The sequence below is a fragment of the Nematolebias whitei genome, chromosome 20, assembly GCF_014905685.2.
Source record: "Nematolebias whitei isolate Nwh7 chromosome 20, NemWhi1, whole genome shotgun sequence".
NCBI lineage: Eukaryota > Metazoa > Chordata > Actinopteri > Cyprinodontiformes > Rivulidae > Nematolebias > Nematolebias whitei.
The window spans coordinates 5627945-5650093 of record NC_056517.1 but is presented as its reverse complement, the minus strand read 5'-3'; the positions used below and the strand labels follow the sequence as shown (position 1 = coordinate 5650093).

The 22149-nt window shown below is 40.5% G+C and overlaps 1 protein-coding gene across 1 annotated transcript in view; it reads right to left on the bottom strand.

The window, feature by feature from the left end:
- Positions 1-22149, bottom strand: part of LOC119426815 (SCO-spondin-like) — a 224330-nt gene that overhangs the window by 125540 nt on the left and 76641 nt on the right. The window contains exons 9-21 of the mRNA XM_037694396.1: positions 18099-18208; positions 17872-18021; positions 14188-14281; positions 13896-14105; positions 10776-10981; positions 10394-10508; positions 7974-8095; positions 7629-7784; positions 6358-6591; positions 5911-6033; positions 1796-1893; positions 286-517; positions 37-189 (exon numbers count right to left, since the gene is read on the bottom strand). Of these exons, the coding sequence (XP_037550324.1) occupies positions 37-189; positions 286-517; positions 1796-1893; positions 5911-6033; positions 6358-6591; positions 7629-7784; positions 7974-8095; positions 10394-10508; positions 10776-10981; positions 13896-14105; positions 14188-14281; positions 17872-18021; positions 18099-18208 (2003 nt within the window). The remainder of the gene's footprint in view (positions 1-36; positions 190-285; positions 518-1795; positions 1894-5910; positions 6034-6357; positions 6592-7628; positions 7785-7973; positions 8096-10393; positions 10509-10775; positions 10982-13895; positions 14106-14187; positions 14282-17871; positions 18022-18098; positions 18209-22149) is intronic.

Sequence of the window (22149 nt, the reverse complement as noted above, 5' to 3'; positions counted from 1 at the left end):
TATTAGCACATTCAACAGTTTGAGAAGAGCTCTTACTGAATTCCAGGGAGAGGTTAGTTGGTCCCTCAAACTGGGAACAGTGTCGGCCTCCATATTGAGGAGGAATGCATTCTCTATGTCTCACCTGCACTCCACCACAACTACGAGAACAGTTTGACCATCTTCCCCATGGCAGCCACTGACTATCCACTGGAAAGGACAGCAAACATATTTTAATAATAAGGATATTTAAAAATATTATAGTGTACAAGAAGAAAATAGTAAATCTAAAAGTGATTTGTTTACCAGGACATGTGGTGTTGAAGCACTGCTGCCTCTGATTGTCTTGACCCCAACAGCGGTGCAGAGAGTTCCCTGGAGGACAGGTTCTATACCGGCTCATAGAACCTGTCCCACAGGATGTACTGCAAGAGCTCCAGGGACCCCAAGAGCTCCACGTTCTACAACCCTGCTCATCGGTTGACCTTCCAAATGCTGTTCGTGAAGAGTCCGGACAGTCTGCCACACCATTGCACACCTAATAATATTGGGTGAACATAATGGTTACAATGTTTTTGAATATGTTAGTTGTGTTCAAGAAATTTATTTTGAGCAAATGTGTAAAGTATTTTTTATTTGATATATTATAATTTTATTTTTTGTTTGTTTCACAATAAACTGAATATTATTACGTGTCACTAATGCCAGTTTTAGCAGCTATGGATCAAAATGCCAGGCTGCATGGATCCTACATTCTGCAGGTGCTAACTTCACTGGAAAGTGGTCTTATGCAGCACGTACAGGCTGTGCGGTGTTGGACTCCATGTGTAAACCACCAGGCACTCACCAACAAGCTTCTCCGCCAGACCTACCTTAAGCGTCAATCTCTAATATTCCTAGTCTTTGTCAGGTATTTCAGTTACTCAGTTATATAGTCATATGACAGTTTTTGAATTGCTTGTTATCTGGACCCTGACCAAAAAAACCATTTGTTATGGAAACCTCTACAAGAGGCAAACTGCTCTTAACAGCATAGGATCATTTTAGGGAAATTGAAACACTTAAAACACCTTTACCATGATAAAGTGGTAATTAACCTCACCATTGTCTTCTTTTAGTTAAATTCTCCTCAGTCAGAAGATGGAATGACAAACAGAGGGTTGGGTGAATGATTGAATAGATTAATTATTTTACCCTAAAGGGATCAACAATAGTATAATAGTGTGCACAAAATAATCACCTACTGGTAGGTCAAGGTCTATAGGTAAATTCTAAGACTGCATTTTTGGAGTCAAAGATAATGCAGCTTTGTAATTATTTATATCCTTAGCATGTGTTTTTGTCTTTCTTCCAATTGGAATTACACCTGGACCTGTCATTTTATTTTTGTTTGTTTCTCCTTCCTGTCCTCTCAAACCCCATCCGGTCGAAGCAGATGGCTGCTCATCTTGAGCCTGGTTCTGCTCGAGGTTTCGCCCTGTTAAAAGGGAGTTTTTCCTTCCCACTGTTGCCACTGTGCTTGCTCAGGATGGGAGACTGCAACAAAGTGAAGATTAAATGCAATCTGCTGTGTTTCTTAGATAGATAATCTTTACTTTTATGTGAATGTTTCTGTACAGTGCCCTGAGATGACTTCTGTTGTGTCTTGGAACTATATAAATAAACTGAATTAATTGAGTGATACCATACAAATGACATCACTTTTTAAAAAAAAAAGGATATTGTATTATTTTTTCTTTAAAATGCAAAGAATCACAATAACCTAATATTGGAATGCATCTTGCTAGTGATGAATAAATATTGATTAGAGACTCACCAAGTTAAATGGTACACAGGTTCCATCTAAGCAGGTGAACTCAGAACAGGTAGTAGTGACGTTCCTACTCCCAGGGTGAACTGGTGAGATGGTTTTATCTAGACAAAAGAAGATTTACATAACTTTAAACCAGCCACTAGGGAGCACAAGCCAATGCATCTCTTGTGCTTGTCCCAAGGCTAAGTAAATGGTGAAGGTTGTGTCAGGATGGGCTTCCAACGTACAATACTTTTGTCAACACAAACTTGCAAGTTCAGCCAAACAACACCATACCAGATTGGTTGAGGCCCAGGTTAACAAAGAATGCCACCAATGTTGGTGACAGAGTGTCGGCATAAATTGTGCTATTGTTAGTCAAAGACCACAAGGAGAGAAACATGTCAGGAGACAGACGGAGAGGAGGAACATCAAGAATTGAGGGTGGCAACTAAGCATAGGGATAATGACAGGCAAAAGTAGAGAGCCTGCTGACATGATGCAGAGAAGGAAGGGAGATATTTTATGTGTCCAAGAGACCAAGTGGAAGGGCAGCAGGACTCGCAGCATTGGGACAGGATTGAAGCTATTTTACCATGAAGTGGATAGAAGGATAAATACACTAGGGGTGGTCCTGAAGGAAGAGTTGGCAAAGAATGTAGTAGAGGTAAAAAGAGTGTTAGATAGGGTGATGTGCCTGCAGGTAGAAGTAAAAAGTTTGATGTGAAATGTTGTCAGTGGTTATGCTCCACAGGTTGGATGTGACCTAGAGGAGAAATAATTTAGGAAATAACTGGATATACAGTAATGAGAGTATTCTCAGGTAGTAGAGAGTGGTGATCAGAGCAGAATGGAAACATTGGTGAAGGAATTAGAGGGGATGAGAAGTTAATGGGTAAGTTTGGTGTCAATGAAAAAAACAGGAAGGACAGATGGTTGTGGCTTTTGCCAAGGAATAGAAATGGCTGTAGTTAACACTTTTTGCAAAAGAGGGAGGAACATAGTGGAACCTATAACCATGGAGGCAGGAGTATGCAGGTAGACTACATTCTTTGTAGAAGAGGAAACCTGACGGAGACCAGGGACTGTAAAGTTGTGGCAAGAAAACATTTGATGGTGGTTTTAGAATGACCAGTTGTTGTGAAGAAGAGATAAAGAAAAAAATCATAGAAGACCAAATAGTTGAAACTAAGGAAGGAGGAATGTTGTGAGGTGTTCAGAGAGAAGCTGTTAAAGGATCTGAGTGGTAAGAAAGAGCTTCCAGATAACTGGGCTACTACAGCAACAGTAAGTAGATAGACATGTAGAAAGGTACTTGGTGTGTCCTCTGGACAGAAAAAATGAAAGGAAACCAGCTTGTAGAATAATGAAGGGCAGGATGATATTCAAAGAAAAGGGTTAGCCAAGAAGAAATATGACAGTGACAGAAATTAAGTGAGGAGACATGAATACAAGGAGATGCAATGTAGAGCAAAGAGGGAGGTACCAAAGGTAAAGCAGAAGGCATATGATGAGTTGTATGTGAGGCTGGACACTAAAAACAGTGAGGAGAACTTTTTACCAGTTGGCAAGAAAGAGGGACCAGGGTGGAAAGGATGTACAGTAGGTTAGGCTTGTTAAAGATTGAAATGATCATATTTTAACAAGTGACAATACTATGACAGGAATATGGAAGGAGTAATTGGAAGAGCTAAGGAATGACAATAATGAAAGAGAAAGAAGATAAGAGGTCAAAGAAACTGTGGATCAGGAAATGGGAAAGAATAGTACGGTTAAAGTTTGGAATGCTCTGAAAATAATGAAGAAGGGGAAGGAAGAAGGACCTGATGACATAGCAGTGGAGGTTTCTAAATTTCTAGGAGAGATAGCAGAGAGGTATTTGTCTCAGATATTCAATGGCATATTTGAGGGTGAGAGAATGCCAGAGGAATTAAGAAGTGTGCTGGTGCCCATTTTTAGGAAGGGTGATGCACAGAGTAGAAGCAACTACAGGAGAATTAAGTTGATGAGTCACACAATGAAGATCTGAGAGAAAGCTGTGGAACCTAGACTTAGAAGAGAGGTGACAATTTGTGAGCTGCAATATCAAAATGTGGGTGGGAAAGGTAAATAATCTACACCTGCCTCCATCCTCATTTGCCCCACTCTGGCCCCTTAAGCAAGGCCCTAACCCTCACCATCTGCTCCCCCAGGAGCCCTAGATGGCTGTGCTCTGCACCACACAGAGGACTGTGGTAGCTCAATGGTCTGTGGTTGTGCCATGAAAGGCATCCACTGTGAAAACAATTGCCAAGTCTTCATGCAAATTAGTTCGCTGTGGCAACCCCTGAAGAAGGGAACAGCCAATAGAAAAAGAAAGTATGGTTTTGTGCTGAGAAAGAGCCCCACAAATGCCATTTTGCTTTGCTTTGAGGATACTGATGGAGAAGTGCAGAAAGGGTCAGAAAGAACTTCATTTGCATCTTTGTGGATTTAAACAATGCTTATAACAGGGTGCCGAGGGAGGAGGTGTGGTATTGCATGAGGAAATCTGGAGTGGCAGAGAATTATGTTAGACTGGTACAGGACATGTATGAAGACAGCAGGACAGTGGTGATATGTGATGTAGAAGAGAAAGATAGGTTCAAGGTGGAGGTGAGATTGCATCAAGGATCGGCTCTGAGCCCCTTCTTGTTTGCTCTGGTGATGGACTGACTAAAGGTTAGGTCAGGCAGAAATCCCTGTGGACTATGATGTTTGCAGATGACATTGTGATCTTGGTGAGAGCAGGGAACATATGTAAGAAAACTTAAGAAAGGTGGAGGTATGCATTTGAATAAATAGGAAATAAAGTCAGCTGTAAGACAGAGTTGTCACAGGGCCGGATCATGGCCCATAACAAAAATGAGGGGAGACAAAGGTAAAAGCCAATTAAAATATTTTTATTGCACAATATAATCAAAACCCAAACAAAGATAATAAATATGAATGTAGGTATGCAAGTATGTTTAGTGTGTGCAGTGTAAGAGTGCATCTGAATGAATATCTCCACCCAAAACCAAACTGGAACAAAGGACAAAAACAGTTTACCTGGAGGAGCGGGAGAGACAAAAGGTTAGTAGAGCTCAGTTTTAAATTTCTGAGCCCAGGTGGCTCCAGTTGCTCAAAGCCAACCTCTACCTGTGGGAGGAACCACCCCTGCCAGTCAGAGGATGGGCCATGACAGAGTACATGTGTGTAAATTAGAGGGAGACAGGTGGAACAGTGAGGCTACAAGGAGCAAAGGTCACAAAGGTGCATGGCTTCAAGTACTTATGGTCCACTGTCCAGGAAAATGGGGAGTGTGATAAAGAGGTGAAAAAGAGAGTCCAGGCAGGATGGAGTGGATGGATAATTTTTTCAGGAGTGATTTGCAACAAAAGGGTGTCAGCAAAGGTCAAAGGAAAAATTTACGACAGTGGTGAGACCAACTATGTTGTATAGTTTGGAGACCGTGGCACAGACAGAGACAGGAGGAAGAACTGGAAGTGGTAGAAAACACCAGCACTTTGGTTGGCCTTGTCGCTGTTTTAAGTGCTCTATAAATAAAGTGGTATGGTATGGAATGGTATGGAAATGAAGATGTTGAGGTTCTCCTTAGAAGTGAAAAGGATGGATAAGATTAGGCATGAGGTCATCAGGGGTACAACACAAGTTGAACATCTGGGAGACAAAGTTAAAGGGACCAGACTGAGCTGGATGGACATGTCCAGAGGAGGGACAGCGGGCATATTAGTAGAAGGATGTTAAAAATGCAGCAAAAAAAAAAAACAGAGAAAGGCCAAAAAGGAGACATATGGAAGCAGTTTGAGAGGACATGGATGTAGTTGGAGTGAGGACAGAGGAAGCAGAGGACAGAGTGAGATGGAGGAGGATGACTCACTGTGGTGACCCCTGAAGAGAGAAAATCCAGAAGAAGAAGGCTGCTGATTCTTAATGATTTCATTCACTCTAGATTTTCCCATATTTATCAGTCCAGTTTGTGATACCTTTTGTCATTTTTTTATCTACTAATTTTTCATTAATTTAGGACCCTAACTACTATTATAGTTAGTGTCTTGCTGTTCCTTGTTTTATTATTTCACTTCATCCTTCCACTTTTCTTTGTTATGATAACTCACCACACACCAACTCATCATCACCACGTGGACAGTCTGGGATGCCATTGCACACTTTTAACATGTTTACACAGGTGTGGTTGTCACATGGGAAGCTACCTGGACACGAAGGAATCTTAGCAGATCCTAGAAGATAAAAATAATTGTCATTGCCTATTAATACAAAAACATCTGCTAGCAATTAATGCAAGCCTGGGTATGTATGTAGTACAAAGCAGTTATGTGTCTGGTACATACCACTAGTGCATGGTACATACCAATAATGCCTGCTACATATTTGGGATGTACCTGGCTCTCAACAACAAAAGGGTATGTGCCTGATGCCAACTTGGTACCAGTTGGTACCAAGTTGGTACCATTACCAGGTATGGTCATTGCAAGTAACTGGTACATATGAGGCTGTAATATGTATTGCCATTACTTTGTTGTAGCCTGGGAATGTAAACTCACCGCAATTGTTAACACTCTCATCTGAAGCATCCCTACAGTGTGGGGTTCCGTCACAGAGTTGTTGATAATATACACACTGGTCCCCACTGAGGCAAGGCACCTGGCCAGGACTGCATGGAGCAGCACACTGCTGCTCATCACTACCATCCTGGCAGTCTGTTTCCCCATCACACTGCCATGCCCGAGGAACACACTGCCCACCATTGGCACAGATAAATTCATAGGACCTACAGACTGGAAAACCAAATGTATTTCACAAAAAACAAAGTGTGAACAATATAAGAAATGACAAAATATTGCCAATAAACATCATTAAATGTTAAGTGTAATCAAAATCCAAAGCATGAAGTCCACCACATAACAACCCTGAATTGATTGTGGTGGGGTGAAAGATTTATTTTACTAATAATAATGTTGTCCATACTGTAAATCCTCAAATTGTTCAGTTCAGTTCAATTGAATTCAGTTTATTTTTATAACGCCAAGTCAAAACAGAAGTCATCTCAGGGCACTGAACAGAAACATTTGTATACATAAAAAGTAAGTTATCTATGTATCTGAGGAGAAGCAGTATATGTTAGAGTTAAATAATATGAAAAGAATATGAAAGTGCTGCTACTGGTTGTGAAAACCCACCTGTTGATGACTACCTGCCCACTGAAACCATTTTATGATCAGAGTAGTAGACTTCACTAGGACAACTCAAGGGTTTTGGGGTGAAGGTGGTCATTATACTGTAAAAATAAGATCCAATGTAGAGCCAAAGTCTAATGACATTTTCTACCATAAATATTTGTGAAGTTCCACCATGGACAAACTACTGCGTACTGTCTTGTTGATGGACAAATCGGCACAATCTCTGGAACAAAGGATTTAACAACTCTATGTTACTGGATTGTCAAGCTGGAGCAGACAAGGTCTTAACAAAGGAGCCACATGTGACCTTGATCTTCGACCCATGACCTTTAAATCAATAGGGGCCATCCTTGACCCCTTGATGTGACCAGTTGTGCACTTGACCTTTCTACATTAAAGGCTTATCACTTTGGAGCTCAAACAAGAAACTGTCCACAAACTAAAGGATAGATGGACAGAAAGCGTTCTACCATAATACAGAATTAAGACATCTAAAAACCCAAAAGATCAGTCATAAATACCAATATCAAGAATAATAAATCCATGTGTTTTATTGATTCTGAACTGGAAAAGAGTTTGCTGGAATCTTTAACCTTTTATTTGATTATTTTATTTATTTTATTTTATTTTCTCACCTGACGTTGGGGTGACAGGTGGTGTTATGATCTCAGTGTAGCAATTAGTTTTGTGCTCGTCCTCACTGTTTGGACAATCAGCTGTTCCATCACACAGCTTAGATTTGGCAACACATGTACCATCAGCACAGGCAAACTGGTTGGGAGCACAGGTCACTGCAATGTAAAAATACGAATACATTTGCATCTGTATAAATTACAGAAAAGTAGGATGCTCCTTAAGTTAAAGGTATGCAGCTGTAATGCACAAGTATCAAAATAAATAGCTCCGTGTATTTTAATGATTTTTGATACAGTATATATTTTTGGGTGGAAAATACAGTAGTATGTATGAGTATTTATTACCTTTGCTTGCACAGATAGCTTCATCTGTTCCAGAAGGACAATCTTTGTGTCCATCGCATAATCTGTCTACAGGGATACACTGATCACCTGGGCACTGAAAGTATCCTGGTTCACACACACACCTACAAGTCAGTTAGAAAGTTGAATGATAATGGGCATCATGCAACTTCATTTGCTATGGTTACCCCATTGAGGGGAGAAGAAAAGAAACAAGAACAAGAACAAAAAAAAACATTTACTGGATGTTTAAACAAAATCTCAAGTCAATCCTATTTGGTGTTGCCACAGTACTGATAAGAGAACAGAGTTCTTGTCAAATTCAGAATAAATTGTAAAACTATCTTTCAATATAAACATCTCAACAATCAAACTCCAACTTTATTTAAGACGCTTTTGTTTTATATTTTCCTAACAGTGTTTTTGGCTATCTGACAGCAGGTTTACATGTGGTTTCTGACTGCAGGCTTACATGTGGTTCCTACAGTTCCCAAATGAAGAATGGGAAGCAGGACTTGAAGTTAAGCTCTCGCAAAATCAACTTCCAGTATCTCTCCATGAGGATGACTGTCTACTTTTAAAACTATAGTAAAATATTTTCTTTTTTGTTATATCCTATAGTTAGAGTTGGCTTGGGTTTCCTGAGCTGTCTCTCACTTATGCTACTAAAGGTCTAAACTGCTTTAGAACATAATAACCACATTTCATTACGCTGTTGACTCTTATTTTCTCTCCTCATGTTTGTACCTGCAAATATTGCTGTCATTAGCCATCATTTTACTTTGTTTTTTATACCCATAGAAATTCCACCCCAACAAGTCTGTCTCCTTCCTGTCCTCTCGAACCCAACCAGTCAAGACAGTTAGCTGCCTATCCTAAGCTAGGTTCTTTTGGAGTTCTCATCCTGTTGAAAAGGAAGAGTTACTATTCATTGTCACCACCATGTTGCTCAGGATGGAAGATCTAAGTCATTGTTTCTTTATTTGTCATACATGTAGTACATGTGGTGGAACGAAATTGTGTACACAGTAGGAATTCGCAATATAAACGGTACACGGTAGAAATGATAGACATTTAGCCTACAATAGAGATCTGTCTTCTACCGGCTAACCACAGTAATGCTGTGTCTGATGTAAAATCAGAGTTGTCAGATTTAATCTTTTTTTTTTTTTAACTATGCGTAAGTGGTGGTAGTCATTTTTTCGAGAGCTAAGTATCGAAGCTACAAGCTAACTACGGCCGGCTTGCCGTATTGTTGCTGTATCCGGACGCATGCACAAAACGCTATGTTCCGTCTAAAGTTTTGTTTTCTTTCCCCGTCGAAAGTTAAAGTAACAATTGCTCAGCTTTAGAAAAACCTGCTCTCTGATCTGTAAAAAGAACGCTGTGTTGTGTGATTTTACTGCGAGACCCTCTGGTCAAAGCCACAGAGGAAACTGGTCGCCATTTTGTGTCAGCACACCTTAAAGTGGAAGGAGACGCCCACTAGAGGGTTGAAGGGTGAAGTGTTTTCAGTGTAAAATGCTGCTCTGTTGCTGTTCATTTCTTAAGTGAGAATACTGGAAACTGATAAGAGTTAACAACATATTCTTTTGTTTAAAACATATGGCTAAAACTACATTTGCTACCATTTGCACTGTTTTGCACTACAAGAAAGAAGCCCAATACTTGATTTGTTTATTATTTAAAAACTCTTTGGACCTAGTGGTGGAATTTTCTTGATTGAGATTATTTTGTGGTATAGCAGTTTTCAAAATAAATTATGGCAAAAGGACACCCTATGCTTTTTTCATTCCTATTGCAAATTTTATACCAAAATCATATTGTGAAATCTATTGTTATCGCCACCCTTCACAATACATATCGTGATATGAATTTTATACCATATCGCACATCCCTAGTACACAGGGTCCCAGTTACATAAGTATAAATTGTAAAGAAAAACGGTAATCAGATCTAAAATATGAACTAAGAAAAATGTTAAACTAAAAACACGCTAAGCACTAGTAGTACAAAAACAATACGCCGAACAACAGTTTGAACATGAGTCTGTGTGAGCAGATGAGTACGAATGAACACAGAGATCATGATAAAGTGAAGATTTATGCAATCTGCTGGCTTCTTGAAACAGACAGCTCTTGGTAATTGGCATTTAATAATGTACTATTTGTTAATGTATTGCAATACAATAAGAACTGAATTGATGGTAAATGAAATTGAATGTGGATTGAACTGGATTTTTGTACTTAATTTTTCTGTTATTTGATGTAACTAAAACACGATTATCAAATTCATGTTTGTTTTCTAGGCAAGTAACACTGTGCAAAGTCAAACAATTGTTGTGCATTTTCTGTAAATGTATAACTAAAGTTTAATAGTGATATCAGTTATGTTGCAGTTTCTGAGCAGAACTATAGACTCACCCTCTCTCATCACTTAAATTTCCACAGTCATCATGGCCATCACAGCGATGGATGTAGAGAATACAGCGTCCTCCTGGACAGAGGAACTCCCCTTCATCACATACCACGCCACAGTCTGGGTTAACAAAAACACAGAACAGCAAAATAGTCATAAAAGCAGCAATACAGAAAAACGTTGAAAATATGGCTAATGAAGCATACCAGTATAAATGTAAAACCCCAAAAATCAAACAGCCTAATAAAACACCATGTTTAGCAAAATGTGTTTAAAAAAGACTAGCCTGAATAAAAAATAAAAAATAAAAATAGCAGTGCAGTATGTTGTAAGTGAAAAGTCCAACGACATAACTATTTTTATAAATTTGCCTTTTTAATTTTTTACCTTGCTCATCAGACCCATCAGCAAAGCCACAGTCGAGCCGTCCATCACATACACGGGTGACTGGCAGGCACTTTCCATTGGCACACTGAAACTCTCCAGGAGAGCATGAGGGCACTGTGGTGGCAGGTCCACAGAACTCCTCATCTGATTGGTCAGCACAGTCTGGGTGACCATCACAGCGCAGCGCCAGGTTCAAACATGGTCCACTGGAGATAAGAGTTAACTCATTCAGTTGATTTTAGGAATTTTATTCAATCAGAAAGACTGATAAATTAAATTTGACATTTTTTATCCTCGTAAAGCTGTAATGAAAATAATCTTTAGAATCACATTTTAATAACAAGACAAAAAAAAAAAAAGTTCAATAAACTACATAAGCTGAATAAGTACCGGTACAGTTAGTATGTAACATTAGCTGATAAAAAAGAGGGATGTCTATTTTGTATTAGTGAGCACCTGCAGACCAAAGCAGTCCTACATGGGCCAGGAGGCATGGTTTAGGTCTATTGCTTATTAATCTTTACTTGTTGCCTTTGGGGTCCATTTTTAGAAAACATAACATCTCTTTTCATAGAGTTGCTGATGATATTCAGTTGTATCTGCCCATGAAGTTAGACAGAGTCACTCCACTGGAACCACTCTTGATCTGTCCAAACAACAGTAAAGTCTGGTTGAAACTAAATTTTCTGATTTTAAATGAAAACAAAACTGAAGTCATCAGCTTTGGTAAATGTACTACTTTTACTGTAACACACTTGACCGCTTGGCTTCATACAGCCACTCCACTGCCAGGAATGTGGGAGTTATTTCCGACAGTGCTTTTAAATTAGAAAACCAGATAAATTAACTTGTGACGTCTAGTTTTTTTCCAAGACTCATAGGCACTAAAGACTGAAAAAGTGATTTATGTGTAGTGCAGTTTCAATTGCGCTATATAGTACAAATTAAAGTATTAAACTAAATTCATAGTAATAGCATTTAAGTTTAAAAAAAACAATGTCTAAGTGATAAAAAGTAGAATTATATGAAATATAAAAACTCTTATGTCATTTACAAATGTATCATTTTAAAAAACATTTCATATTTGGTCAAAAAAATCTAGTTCAAGCAGACTAAACGGGCTGTTTTTGTTTGTACTACGTTCCTTGAACGTCACATAAGTTTGTGTAAGGTGTACATGGGTGCCATGTAGCAGGATCACAACCTGCTTTTTGAGTTGTGCTAAGTGTCAATGTTGTTCAGTTTTGTTTTGTATTGGATTAAGCATTTTATTTTGCCCAATCAGATGTGAGTGGGCGGGATTAATGATACGCTGCATGAAACGTGGGTCACTGTGAAAACCAGACAAGGCAGAGCTCATGGCAACGCAGATGTGGGACAATAACAGAGTAATGCAGAGTTGCCGACTGTAATGGATTTTAAGAAGCATATGAAAGTGAACCAGGAGCTAATCTTTGGACCTGCTGGATGAGTTAAAAGTTCCCCATTCAACTGTTGGGTTCTCTCCATTGAGGCTTGCTGCCAGGAAGGACCTTGGTGTTCGTTTGACATCACCTGTCTACTTACCTTACTCAGCGCCATATTAAAGGGATCTCCACATTTATCTTTCCCAAGCTAATCTCAAACTTTGAAGGATTTGTGAGTACAAACCTAAGCCAATGCATGTGCTTTTTATTTTCTTTGCTCAGTGGGAGCTCAGGAGCTGTTTGTTTTTAGCTCCCACACACCCAAGCAACGATTCAGGCCAGAAACGGATTCTTTTGGCGCTGAATTTTATGTTGAAAAAGTTGTTTTGTTTAATTTTATATGTGAATCAAATAAAATTATTAGTGGGTTAAACACAGTGTAAGTCATAATTTCCTGGAAAGTGGAGGCACCGCCTTTAAATTAAACATAAACGGTAAGTTGTATCTCCTGTAAGCTGTTAGTGCAGCTATCTTTAAAATAACGTTCCCAGGGCTCCGACCAATGTACTACACTTAAACCTAACCTATTGGTTAATTCTTTAGCTACTTGGTACGGGCACTACATTTGCTTCTACTACCTCTTGTTTGGACTATTGTAATTCATTGTATGTTGGTTTAGATAAATCATCTTTGCATTGTTTACAAACCGTCCAGAACGCAGCAACGTCTTTTAACAACAACTAAAAACACAAACACACAACCCCTGTCTTGGCTTCTCTTTACGGACTGATTTTAAGATTTTATTGCATGGTTTTAAAGTCTTAAAAGGTCTTGCCTCGTCATATTTTTGTCATCTTCTGAACATCTACACTCCAGTAAGAGCACTCTGGTCTACCTACCAAGAGTTATGGGTGGGATAGGAGAAAGTTTACATCTCAGTCAGTTTGGACGGGCGAAGACTGTACCATAATACGTCTGTCTTCAGCGAATATGTAAAAAATTTAAATGTAGAGTGTGTTGCCAGCATATTAATAAAGTATACTGTAAAATAATTAATTCAGTAGTTTAATGAGACACTGTAAGAATTGGACAAGCCTTACTTTTAACAAGCTGCAGACTGAAATCAGTATCCAAGTTTAGACTGTCAGTGATGTTAAATACAAAAAATAAAGTCATGTCACAAAAATTCTCTCAGCGAGAAGGTCACTGCTTCAAATCCCAGTCTGGGGACATTTCTGGGTGGAGTTTGCATGTTCTCTCTGTGCATGTGTGGCTTTTCTCCGGGTACTCCGGTTTCCTCCCACAGACCAAAAACATGCACGTTTGACTGATTGGTGACTCTAAACTGTCTCTAGGTGTGAGTGAGAGTGAATGGTTGTTTGTCTTGTTTGTCTCTATGTGTCCATGTGATGGACTGGAGACCCATCCAGGGTGTCCCCCGCCTCTCACACAGTGACAGCTGGATATGGGCACCAGTGACACCCGTGACTCAAAAAGGAAGAAGTGAATAAAGATAATAGATTCATGGATGGATTTTACTTTGGACCATGTATGAAACTTTACCTTACCTTAACAAACTCCCAAATTACCGATAGTATTACAAAAAGAAAATAAACAAGTTTTGTTTAGTTACAATAGTAAATAAACAAAACCTTTTTTTTTCTTCTTGTATTTAGACCCACAAATTTATAAATTAAAGCTAGCATAAATTCACCTTGGCCTGCTTGAACAGCGAAACTGTTCTGGGGAGCAGGTGGACGGGCAAATCTCATCTGAGCCGTCACCACAGTCGTCCTCGTTGTCACACACCCACTGGGATGGGATGCAGCGCCCACTGGTACATGCAACCTCAGACTCCAAGCATGGAGATGGGGGAGGAGGGCAAGCCACACCCTCACACTGCCAAATACCTTCATTGCAAGAACTGAGTGCAAATAATAGAATATAATTTAGTTGTCAACTTTTAAAAAATCATATTTTCTTGAAAAGCATTTAGACTGACAGACCAGTTCTGGCAGTGTTTAGTAATCGATGTTCCAGCGGGGTACATGGAGCCGTCCCACTCACATGGACACTGAGTAGGCATTATACAGCTGTCACCTGTTAAATAAATAAAAAAAAGCCAAATAAATAATAAGAGATTTGGAAATTAAAAAAAAATATATATATATTCATTTGTCTGAAACAGAAAAAAAAAACTTTTATGTATAAATTCAAATAAATATCTTTGGTCATCTTACAAAATGTATTATCAAAGCATTATTACAATAAACATGACAATGCAGGAGGAACGGTGGTGAAGCTGGTAGAGCTGCCGACTCTCAGCAAGAATGTCACCGCATCGAATCCCCATTGAACGCACTTCATGACAGAACTAGTGATTCCCTTTGTCCAACCCCACAAAGACCAGTGACAACAAAACTGGAAATCCTGCCTCCAAAGGCCAATGAACAGTACATTCATGTTAGAGCTAAAGTGGTTTACCAACAAGCCAGAAGTCTAACTTCACACAAACAAAAAGAGAGAAGCCAAAACCCCCAAAGTCACTGTTGAAGCTACAAAGTGCAAAAACCTTTTTGTGTGGGAAAAGGAGAGATCCAGTACAATGATCCTTTGTCCAAACTGGCCTGAACTAATATGTTCGACGGGATAGGAAAAGATGGAGGACAGCATGACTTTCACTCTGCTCCAATAAAACGCCAAATAAATTATATATCAGAAGCTACCATCAGCCTAAACTGGACACCAAAATGAACTGTTCAGCAAAGCATAAAACATTCGGCATCATGCGTAAAAGACTATGTGACTAAAGAAAGATAAATATTGTGAAAAAAATATATGAGTGAGAATGTTTCAGGTCCACACAATAGATGCATTTGTTCTGTTTTGTTGCTGAGATCACTTTATTTCACAGGAGGGCACTGCTGTGACAGTACAGTATATGGCAAAGGGGAGTGCTTGCAAGCATGAGAGTAAAGATAATCTGTGAGAAGTGAAGAAATCCACTCTAGTTGACTTAGTTGCATGGCAAGTTCAAGTCAGTTGTTCTTGCATGAGCCTGCTGTTGACACAAGGTCAGGGCAGCACTTTTTCTCCTGGGGTATGCACCAAAGATTGTGTGAACTGTCAGACATGTGTTGTGGGTGTGTTTGTGGAAAAAAGCTGGTGAACTGGAATGCTGCTATTTTGATTTAACTACTTGACCAAGGAGCAGCTGGTTGATGCAGTTGGAAAATATTAACTATCATAGCTCCCTTAGCAATATTAGCTCCTTCAGCATACGCTGGTTGTTGTTCTAGAATTGCACAGCTCGGGGTGGCTGCATGTTGGAGTAGCTCTGTTACTTTCATTCTGAGTTATTGCTTTTAAAAACTTTAATTTTGCTTTTTTTTCTGGATGTAAATCTCTTTTTTTGGATGATTGCTTCCTCTGGTATCAGATGCTGTGCAGCTGGAAGGATTTTTCCTGAAACCTTTTTACTTTTGGGCATTTGTTATGATGTGTAACCGTGGCAACAAGGTGTTTTTTTAACAACCAGGAGCATCCGATTACCATGTCAAAAGCTCAAATACCTCAACTAAAACCCAAAATCCCAGATGAGTTGAAAAGGAGGCGCCATGGACAAATTCCCATCAACCTGGCAGTGTTGCTTGAGTACATGACTGCCGAGATCCTGGAGCTGGTGAGAAACTCGGCTCATGACAACGGGAGGACCGGAATCATCCTCCGGCACCTTCAGCTGTCTGTCCGTGGTGACGAGGAGCTAGTAGACTGAAGGAAGGAGTGACCATTGATCAGGGAGGAATTCTGCCCGGCATTCAGGCAATCCTGCTGCCCAGGAGGACCGAGAGACCCGCTGGATCTGACAGCAAGCTGGATCTGGGTGGACGAATCAGTATCTGTGGCCAGACTGTTCAGATTGGATGCAGGAGATCCTTCCTCCCCACAGCTATCAGCATCTAACGACTCTTGAATGAAACCAGGATGATGAGCCATGACAACACTTATTTTTCTTTTATGATCAATAAAGTATTTTTGAATTGAATTGAATACTCTGCTCCCAAGGTGCGTTCTTATCTGCATGTCCCTCATCATCATCAGATTCCTCAGCTTTCTGCTGTATCATCATTTTCAGCTAATTCAATAACAACATCTTCCCAAGCATCATAATCATCTTAGGCTCCATCATCATCCTTGGCTCACTTACCAGTTTTGACTCTTATCAGCTTCAGCTCCCCTGCACCTTTAGATTCCTCTTTGTCCTCAATTGCCTCAGCATACGTAGCCCCTTCTCACTCTCATCTCCCTCAGTTTTCTCATCATTTTCAACTTGCTCATTACTCTTAGCATCTTGAGCTCCAACAGCATAAACAACTATTTGTTTGAAGCGTATCTTCTTTCTGAGAGTGCTGAGGAAGAATAAACTTCCTCCACCTCTGCTGAGAAACTTCTACCACTGCACCATAAAGATATCATGACATATGGATGCACTGTGGTTTGGCAGCTGAACAGCAGAGGAGAGGAAACAGCTGCAGAAGGACATCAAGATGGCTCAGAAGGTCATTGGCTCCTCGCTACTATGGCTGATGATATCTACTTGAGGCGCCTCTTCTGAAGGGCCACAAAGATTCACTCGTCCAGGACACTTTGTTCTCTGACCTCCCCTCCAGCAGACTCAGAGTAAATCAAACCACACTAACAGGCTAAAGCTCAGCTTCTTCCCCATGACATTTACAAGTTTCCCAAAAGAGATTAACAGTCTAAACATAAACCATCCCCAGCTCCCTCAGCAACTTCAGCTCCCTCAGAATCCTTCACCTTACTGACAGAACTTTTAACATTGATTAATACTTAATTTTACAGTATCAATAATCATCACTGTAACTACTGCACTTGATTTCTACAAATTATGAAGATGCTCTTGGACACTTGCAGATTGGTACTGATGTACACAAAATATAATTCGTGTTAAAAAAACGTTAACATTGCTGCTTAATAGTTTAAATAAGCAGCTATAACAGTTATTGTAATTCAAATATTTTAAAGGAATAGAAAGTCACACTAATAGTACACATTTTGTTGAAATGTTGCCAACAATGCATGATGTCATTTTAGTATCCTAGTATAAAATCAATAATTCAAAATTTTTTAATTTTATTACATCTTGGTTATTATATTGTTCATATTTTTTACTTGCAAGGGTCAGATATTTTTGATGTGGTAAGCATTTCCGGCCACCTGTCACAATGAAGAAAACTTTTTGTGCACTAACACTGACTGGCCAGTGAGTGGCAGTGTAGTAGTGGCGTGGCACCCAATAGTCCATTGTGATAGTTCATATGGAAATATACCTTTAACACTCGCACAAAGAAAAGAAAACAGCTTTTGAATTGCTGTTACTAAACTGGCCACAACACATAAAAACATTGGTTACATACTGTAACCCCAGATTCTATTTTGTATGGGCTTCGCCCTTTAAGGCTGCATATAGTGCTGCATGTGGGGGTAAACCCACTAGCAACAGCCTTACAGGGCGAGGCCTATACGAAATAGAAAGTTTGGTTTTATTTTATTTGGGAGGCTTTAGGCAATCAAATTGTTGATAAATTATCCATAACTAGCAAGTACGCTCACTGAAATGTTAAGAAAAAAATAATTGACCCTTAATGTAAAATATACATTTGTCTTACCATGTCTGACTGTGCCAGCAGGGCAGAAGCAGCCCTCCACACAGGAAAGCACAGCGCACTGAGAGTATGAACTTTGATGGACACTTGGACATGACAGAGTGCAAGCAGGTCCACATGGATTGTAAACCAGTCCTTTCTCACACTGAAGAGCTGCAATTTAAATGAAACACAATTTTCAGGACGAATGGTGGATACATGGGTTGACGTGCTGTGTCTGTGTGACATACGACAAAGCTCCTGGGACCTCCAGTGGATGTAAACCCCTCGTCGATTACACTCCTCAGCGTAGGAAGCTATGGCTGTGCACAGACACTCGCAGTCCCCACCAGAGTCACAACTAAAAACATTCACATAACAAACAACAAAACATGTTCTAGTCTCGTTTTGAGAGCTACGTTTTTAAAGTAACTTGTAAATTTGAACCCCTAAAGAAGATAAGCTATATAGATTTTGATTACATCATTTATTTTCTAAGTGGTATTAATTGTTTACAGTGACTATTAAAAATTAAAGTTATTAATTCCCTTGGATAATGTATGCTTTTATAGCTGTCACAAAGAACTGCTACCAATTGCTTCAGCCATTTGTCAAAATGCCAGCTGCCCCCTCCCCTGCTGCTGGCACATAAGGATGTGTATAAAGGGCTGCGCTCCAAAGATCCTCCACATGCTTGTTCATTGCACTCAGCAAACTGTCTGATCTCTACTCTATCCGTTTGGCATGCAAAGCATCAGATCACACACAAACGCTTTCATCATTGATGAAGTTTTCTCATCTAATTTTTTTTTTCAGATCTTCTGTTGACAGACACTTGGATGAAACCAGGTGAAAATTATGCCTTCCTGGAGCTTCTCCCATTTGGCTGTTCTTTTTTCCGCTCCCCTCATCTGATGGGCTGTGGTGGGGACATTGCCATTGTTTTACAAAACAATGTTAAATGTAGACTTTTGCCTCCAAGCATTTACTTCTTTTGACATGCAGCTGTTTGTGGCTAATCTGTCACAACTAGCATTATTTGTTGTTGTCTTCTGTCAGCCTAATTACAATAAGAACTTTGTTAACAATTTTGTATTGAACAGTTCACTGCTCTGAGGCTGTGGAACATTTAACAGTGAAAAGCCAGCCTCACTATCTGCTGCAGGAGTTTACAGCAGTGTTCATCATTTGCTTTGAGGCAGCTTCACCACACTATTAGCACACTGCAGAACCAAAACTCAGAGGCACTGTACATAGTGGCGAGGGACTTCAACCATGTGAACCTGCAGGACATCCTCTTCATGTTCCACGAGCATGTCAACATAGCCAATCGAGGAGTAGGAATTCTGGACGAAGTGTTTACCAATAGATGTGGGTTTGACAGAGTAATGCCTTATCCCCACCTCAGTGCCTCAGACCACATCTCTGCCCTGCTGCCTTCAGCCTACTGCAGTGTCCAAGAGTAGGGACATTGTGGACAAAGACGATCGCTGTGTAGCCAAATGGTGCTGGGTCTTTGCTCCAGGGCTTTGACACCACAGGGACATTCAGGGAGGCTGCAATATCAGGGAGCACTGTGGACCTGGCGGAGTACACGTCATCTGTCCTGCATTACATCAGGTAGTGCATGGAGAATGTAACCTTCTCCAGGAACATCACCATCTGGCCAAGTCAGAAACGATGGCTGACTGCATAGGTGTGCTTTCTACTGAGAATCTGCAATGCTGCATTCAGGGAAGGTGATGCAACAGCTCTAAAAGCAGCCAGAAGACACCTATCCAGGGGCATTAGGAAAACCAAATCCACACTTTATGAAGATCCAAGATCACTTTGAGTCAAAGGACCCACAGAGCATGTGGAAAGTCATCAGGTGTATCACAGACTGCAAGAAGAGTGGCACACAGTACCTGTAGATCCAACACTTCTCAACTCCTTGAATGTCTTCTACACTCACTTTGCAGCCTCCAACACCAGCACTCCTTCCCAGCTCACCCCCACATCCCATAAGCCTTCAGCCATCAACACTATAGCAGCAGAGTTCAGGAGGATGCTGCACAAGGTGAACCCTCCAAAGGCCCAGGCCCTGATGAGATTCCAGACAGAAATTAGATGGACTGTGCACACCAGCTGTCTGAGATTCTGGTGAGCATATTTACCATCTCACTATTCCTAAGCAAAGTCATATCATGCCTCAAGACATCCACCATCAGCCCTATGACAAACCTCTATAGCATCATGTCTCAACAATCACAGTGCTGTTAACCTCACCTCTGTCATCATCATTCAATTCAATTCAATTCAAAAATACTTTATTAATCCCAGAGGGAAATTATTTGTTGTTGTAACTCATTATCCTCCTTTCATTAAGAGATGTTATAGATGCTGATGGCTGTAGACAAGAAGGATCTCTTGTAAAGGTCCATCCCACAGTAGATCCTAAGAAACTGGCTGCAGATGCCGTCCGATCCATCCACCCAGACTTGGCTGGCCTCTCGGTTCCCCCGGGCTGTAGGACCACCCGAATGCCGGGAAGAACTCCTCCCAGAGCGATGACCACTCCTCCCAGCAGTCTGCCGAGCTCCTCGTTGCTGCGGACAGCCAACTGTAGATACCAAGGGACAATCCTGTCTTTCCGCTGTCATGAGCCATGTTTCCTGCTAGTTCCAGGATCTGAGGGGTCAAGCACTCGAGCGTAGCCATCAGGTAGATGAGAATGCATCCACAGAACATCCTTTTCAACTCATCTGAGATTGGGGGCTGTAGTTGAGATATTATTTGAGCTTTTGAGATGTTAATCAGCGGCTGTTGGTTGTAGAAAACTGCCTTGTTGCCATGGTTACGCATAATAACAAATGCCAAAACTAAAAAAGTTTCAGTAAAAATCCTTCCAGCTGCATAACATTGGATACCAGAGGAAACAATCATCCAAAAAAATGTGACTTACATCCAGAAAAACAGGAATTAAAGTTTCCAAAAGTAAAATCCCAGAATGAAAGTAACAGAGCTGGTCCAACATGCAACCATTCTGAGCGGCGCAATTCTAGAACACACAGAATTCACACACTTTAAGAGACTAGTGATGAAGCACCTGAAAAACATCACAGACAGGGTTGAGGACTGTCATCAGTATATAAGCACAACCGTTCCTTGGCAGGTGGCATCGTTCCTCCGAACCACCAGGCCCTCTTTCACCTAGAAAATAGGGATTGCTACATGATGCTGATGTTCCTAGACTTCAGTTCTGCCTTCAACACCATCATATTGCAGAAACTGGTGTCCAAGGTTGCAGCACCTGAAACCTCTATGTACCTGTGCAGCAGGGTCCAGGGTTTTCTGAGTGTCAGGATCAACACCACCACATCCTTCACCATCATAATGAGCACTGGCTCACTCTAGGGCTGCGTGCTCAGCCCACTGCTGTTCACCATCAGTACTAGTGACTGCAGAGCTCACCACAACCAGAACCTAGTGGTAAAGTTTACATATGGCACAGCAGTGGTTGGGCTCATTACCCATGGAGACAAGTCATTGTACATGTGGTAGGTGGAGGACCAGATGTGCTGGTGCAGAGAAAACAATATCATCCTCAATCTTTTAGAAGTCAAAGAAATGGTTGTTGATTTCTGCAGGACTAGCAGTGTCCCTTTCCACGCAATATCAATGGACCAGCGGTGGAGATTGTTCCTTTTTTCAGGTATCCTCACCTCATGAACCAAAACTACAGTTGTCATGAAGAAAGCCCAGCAGTGCCGATACTTCCTGAGAAAGCTGAAAAGGGCACGTCTGGATGTTGATGTCCTGAGGTCCAACATTTTTCAGTCAGGTCATCTGGACAGTTTTTTTTTTTTTTGTGCTGAAACGTTTCTGAGTTCCTTCTACACATGTTCAATGGAGAGCCTCCTGACCTTCTCCTTCCCGGTATGATACAATAGCTGCTCTGTGGCAGAGAAAAAGGCATTGCAAAGGGTGGTAAAATCTGTTTAGAAGACCACCAGATGCACCTTAACATCCCTCGGGGGTATTTACACCAACAGACACAAGACAAGAGTCACTGGCATCTTCCATGACTCCAGCCATCCTACACATGGACTGTTCACACCACTGCACTTAAGGAAGCGGGTGCACTGCATTGGGGCAAAATCCTCCAAACTGAAAAACAGCTACCACACAAATGCAGTCAGATAGATGAATTTCTGTCTGTTAAAGAGGCAACATATCAGTATTTATCTAGCTTAAAAACAAACAGTAATCATTGTCCTACAATGTTATTCAAAATGTGTTATTAATCATGTTACTTGTGTC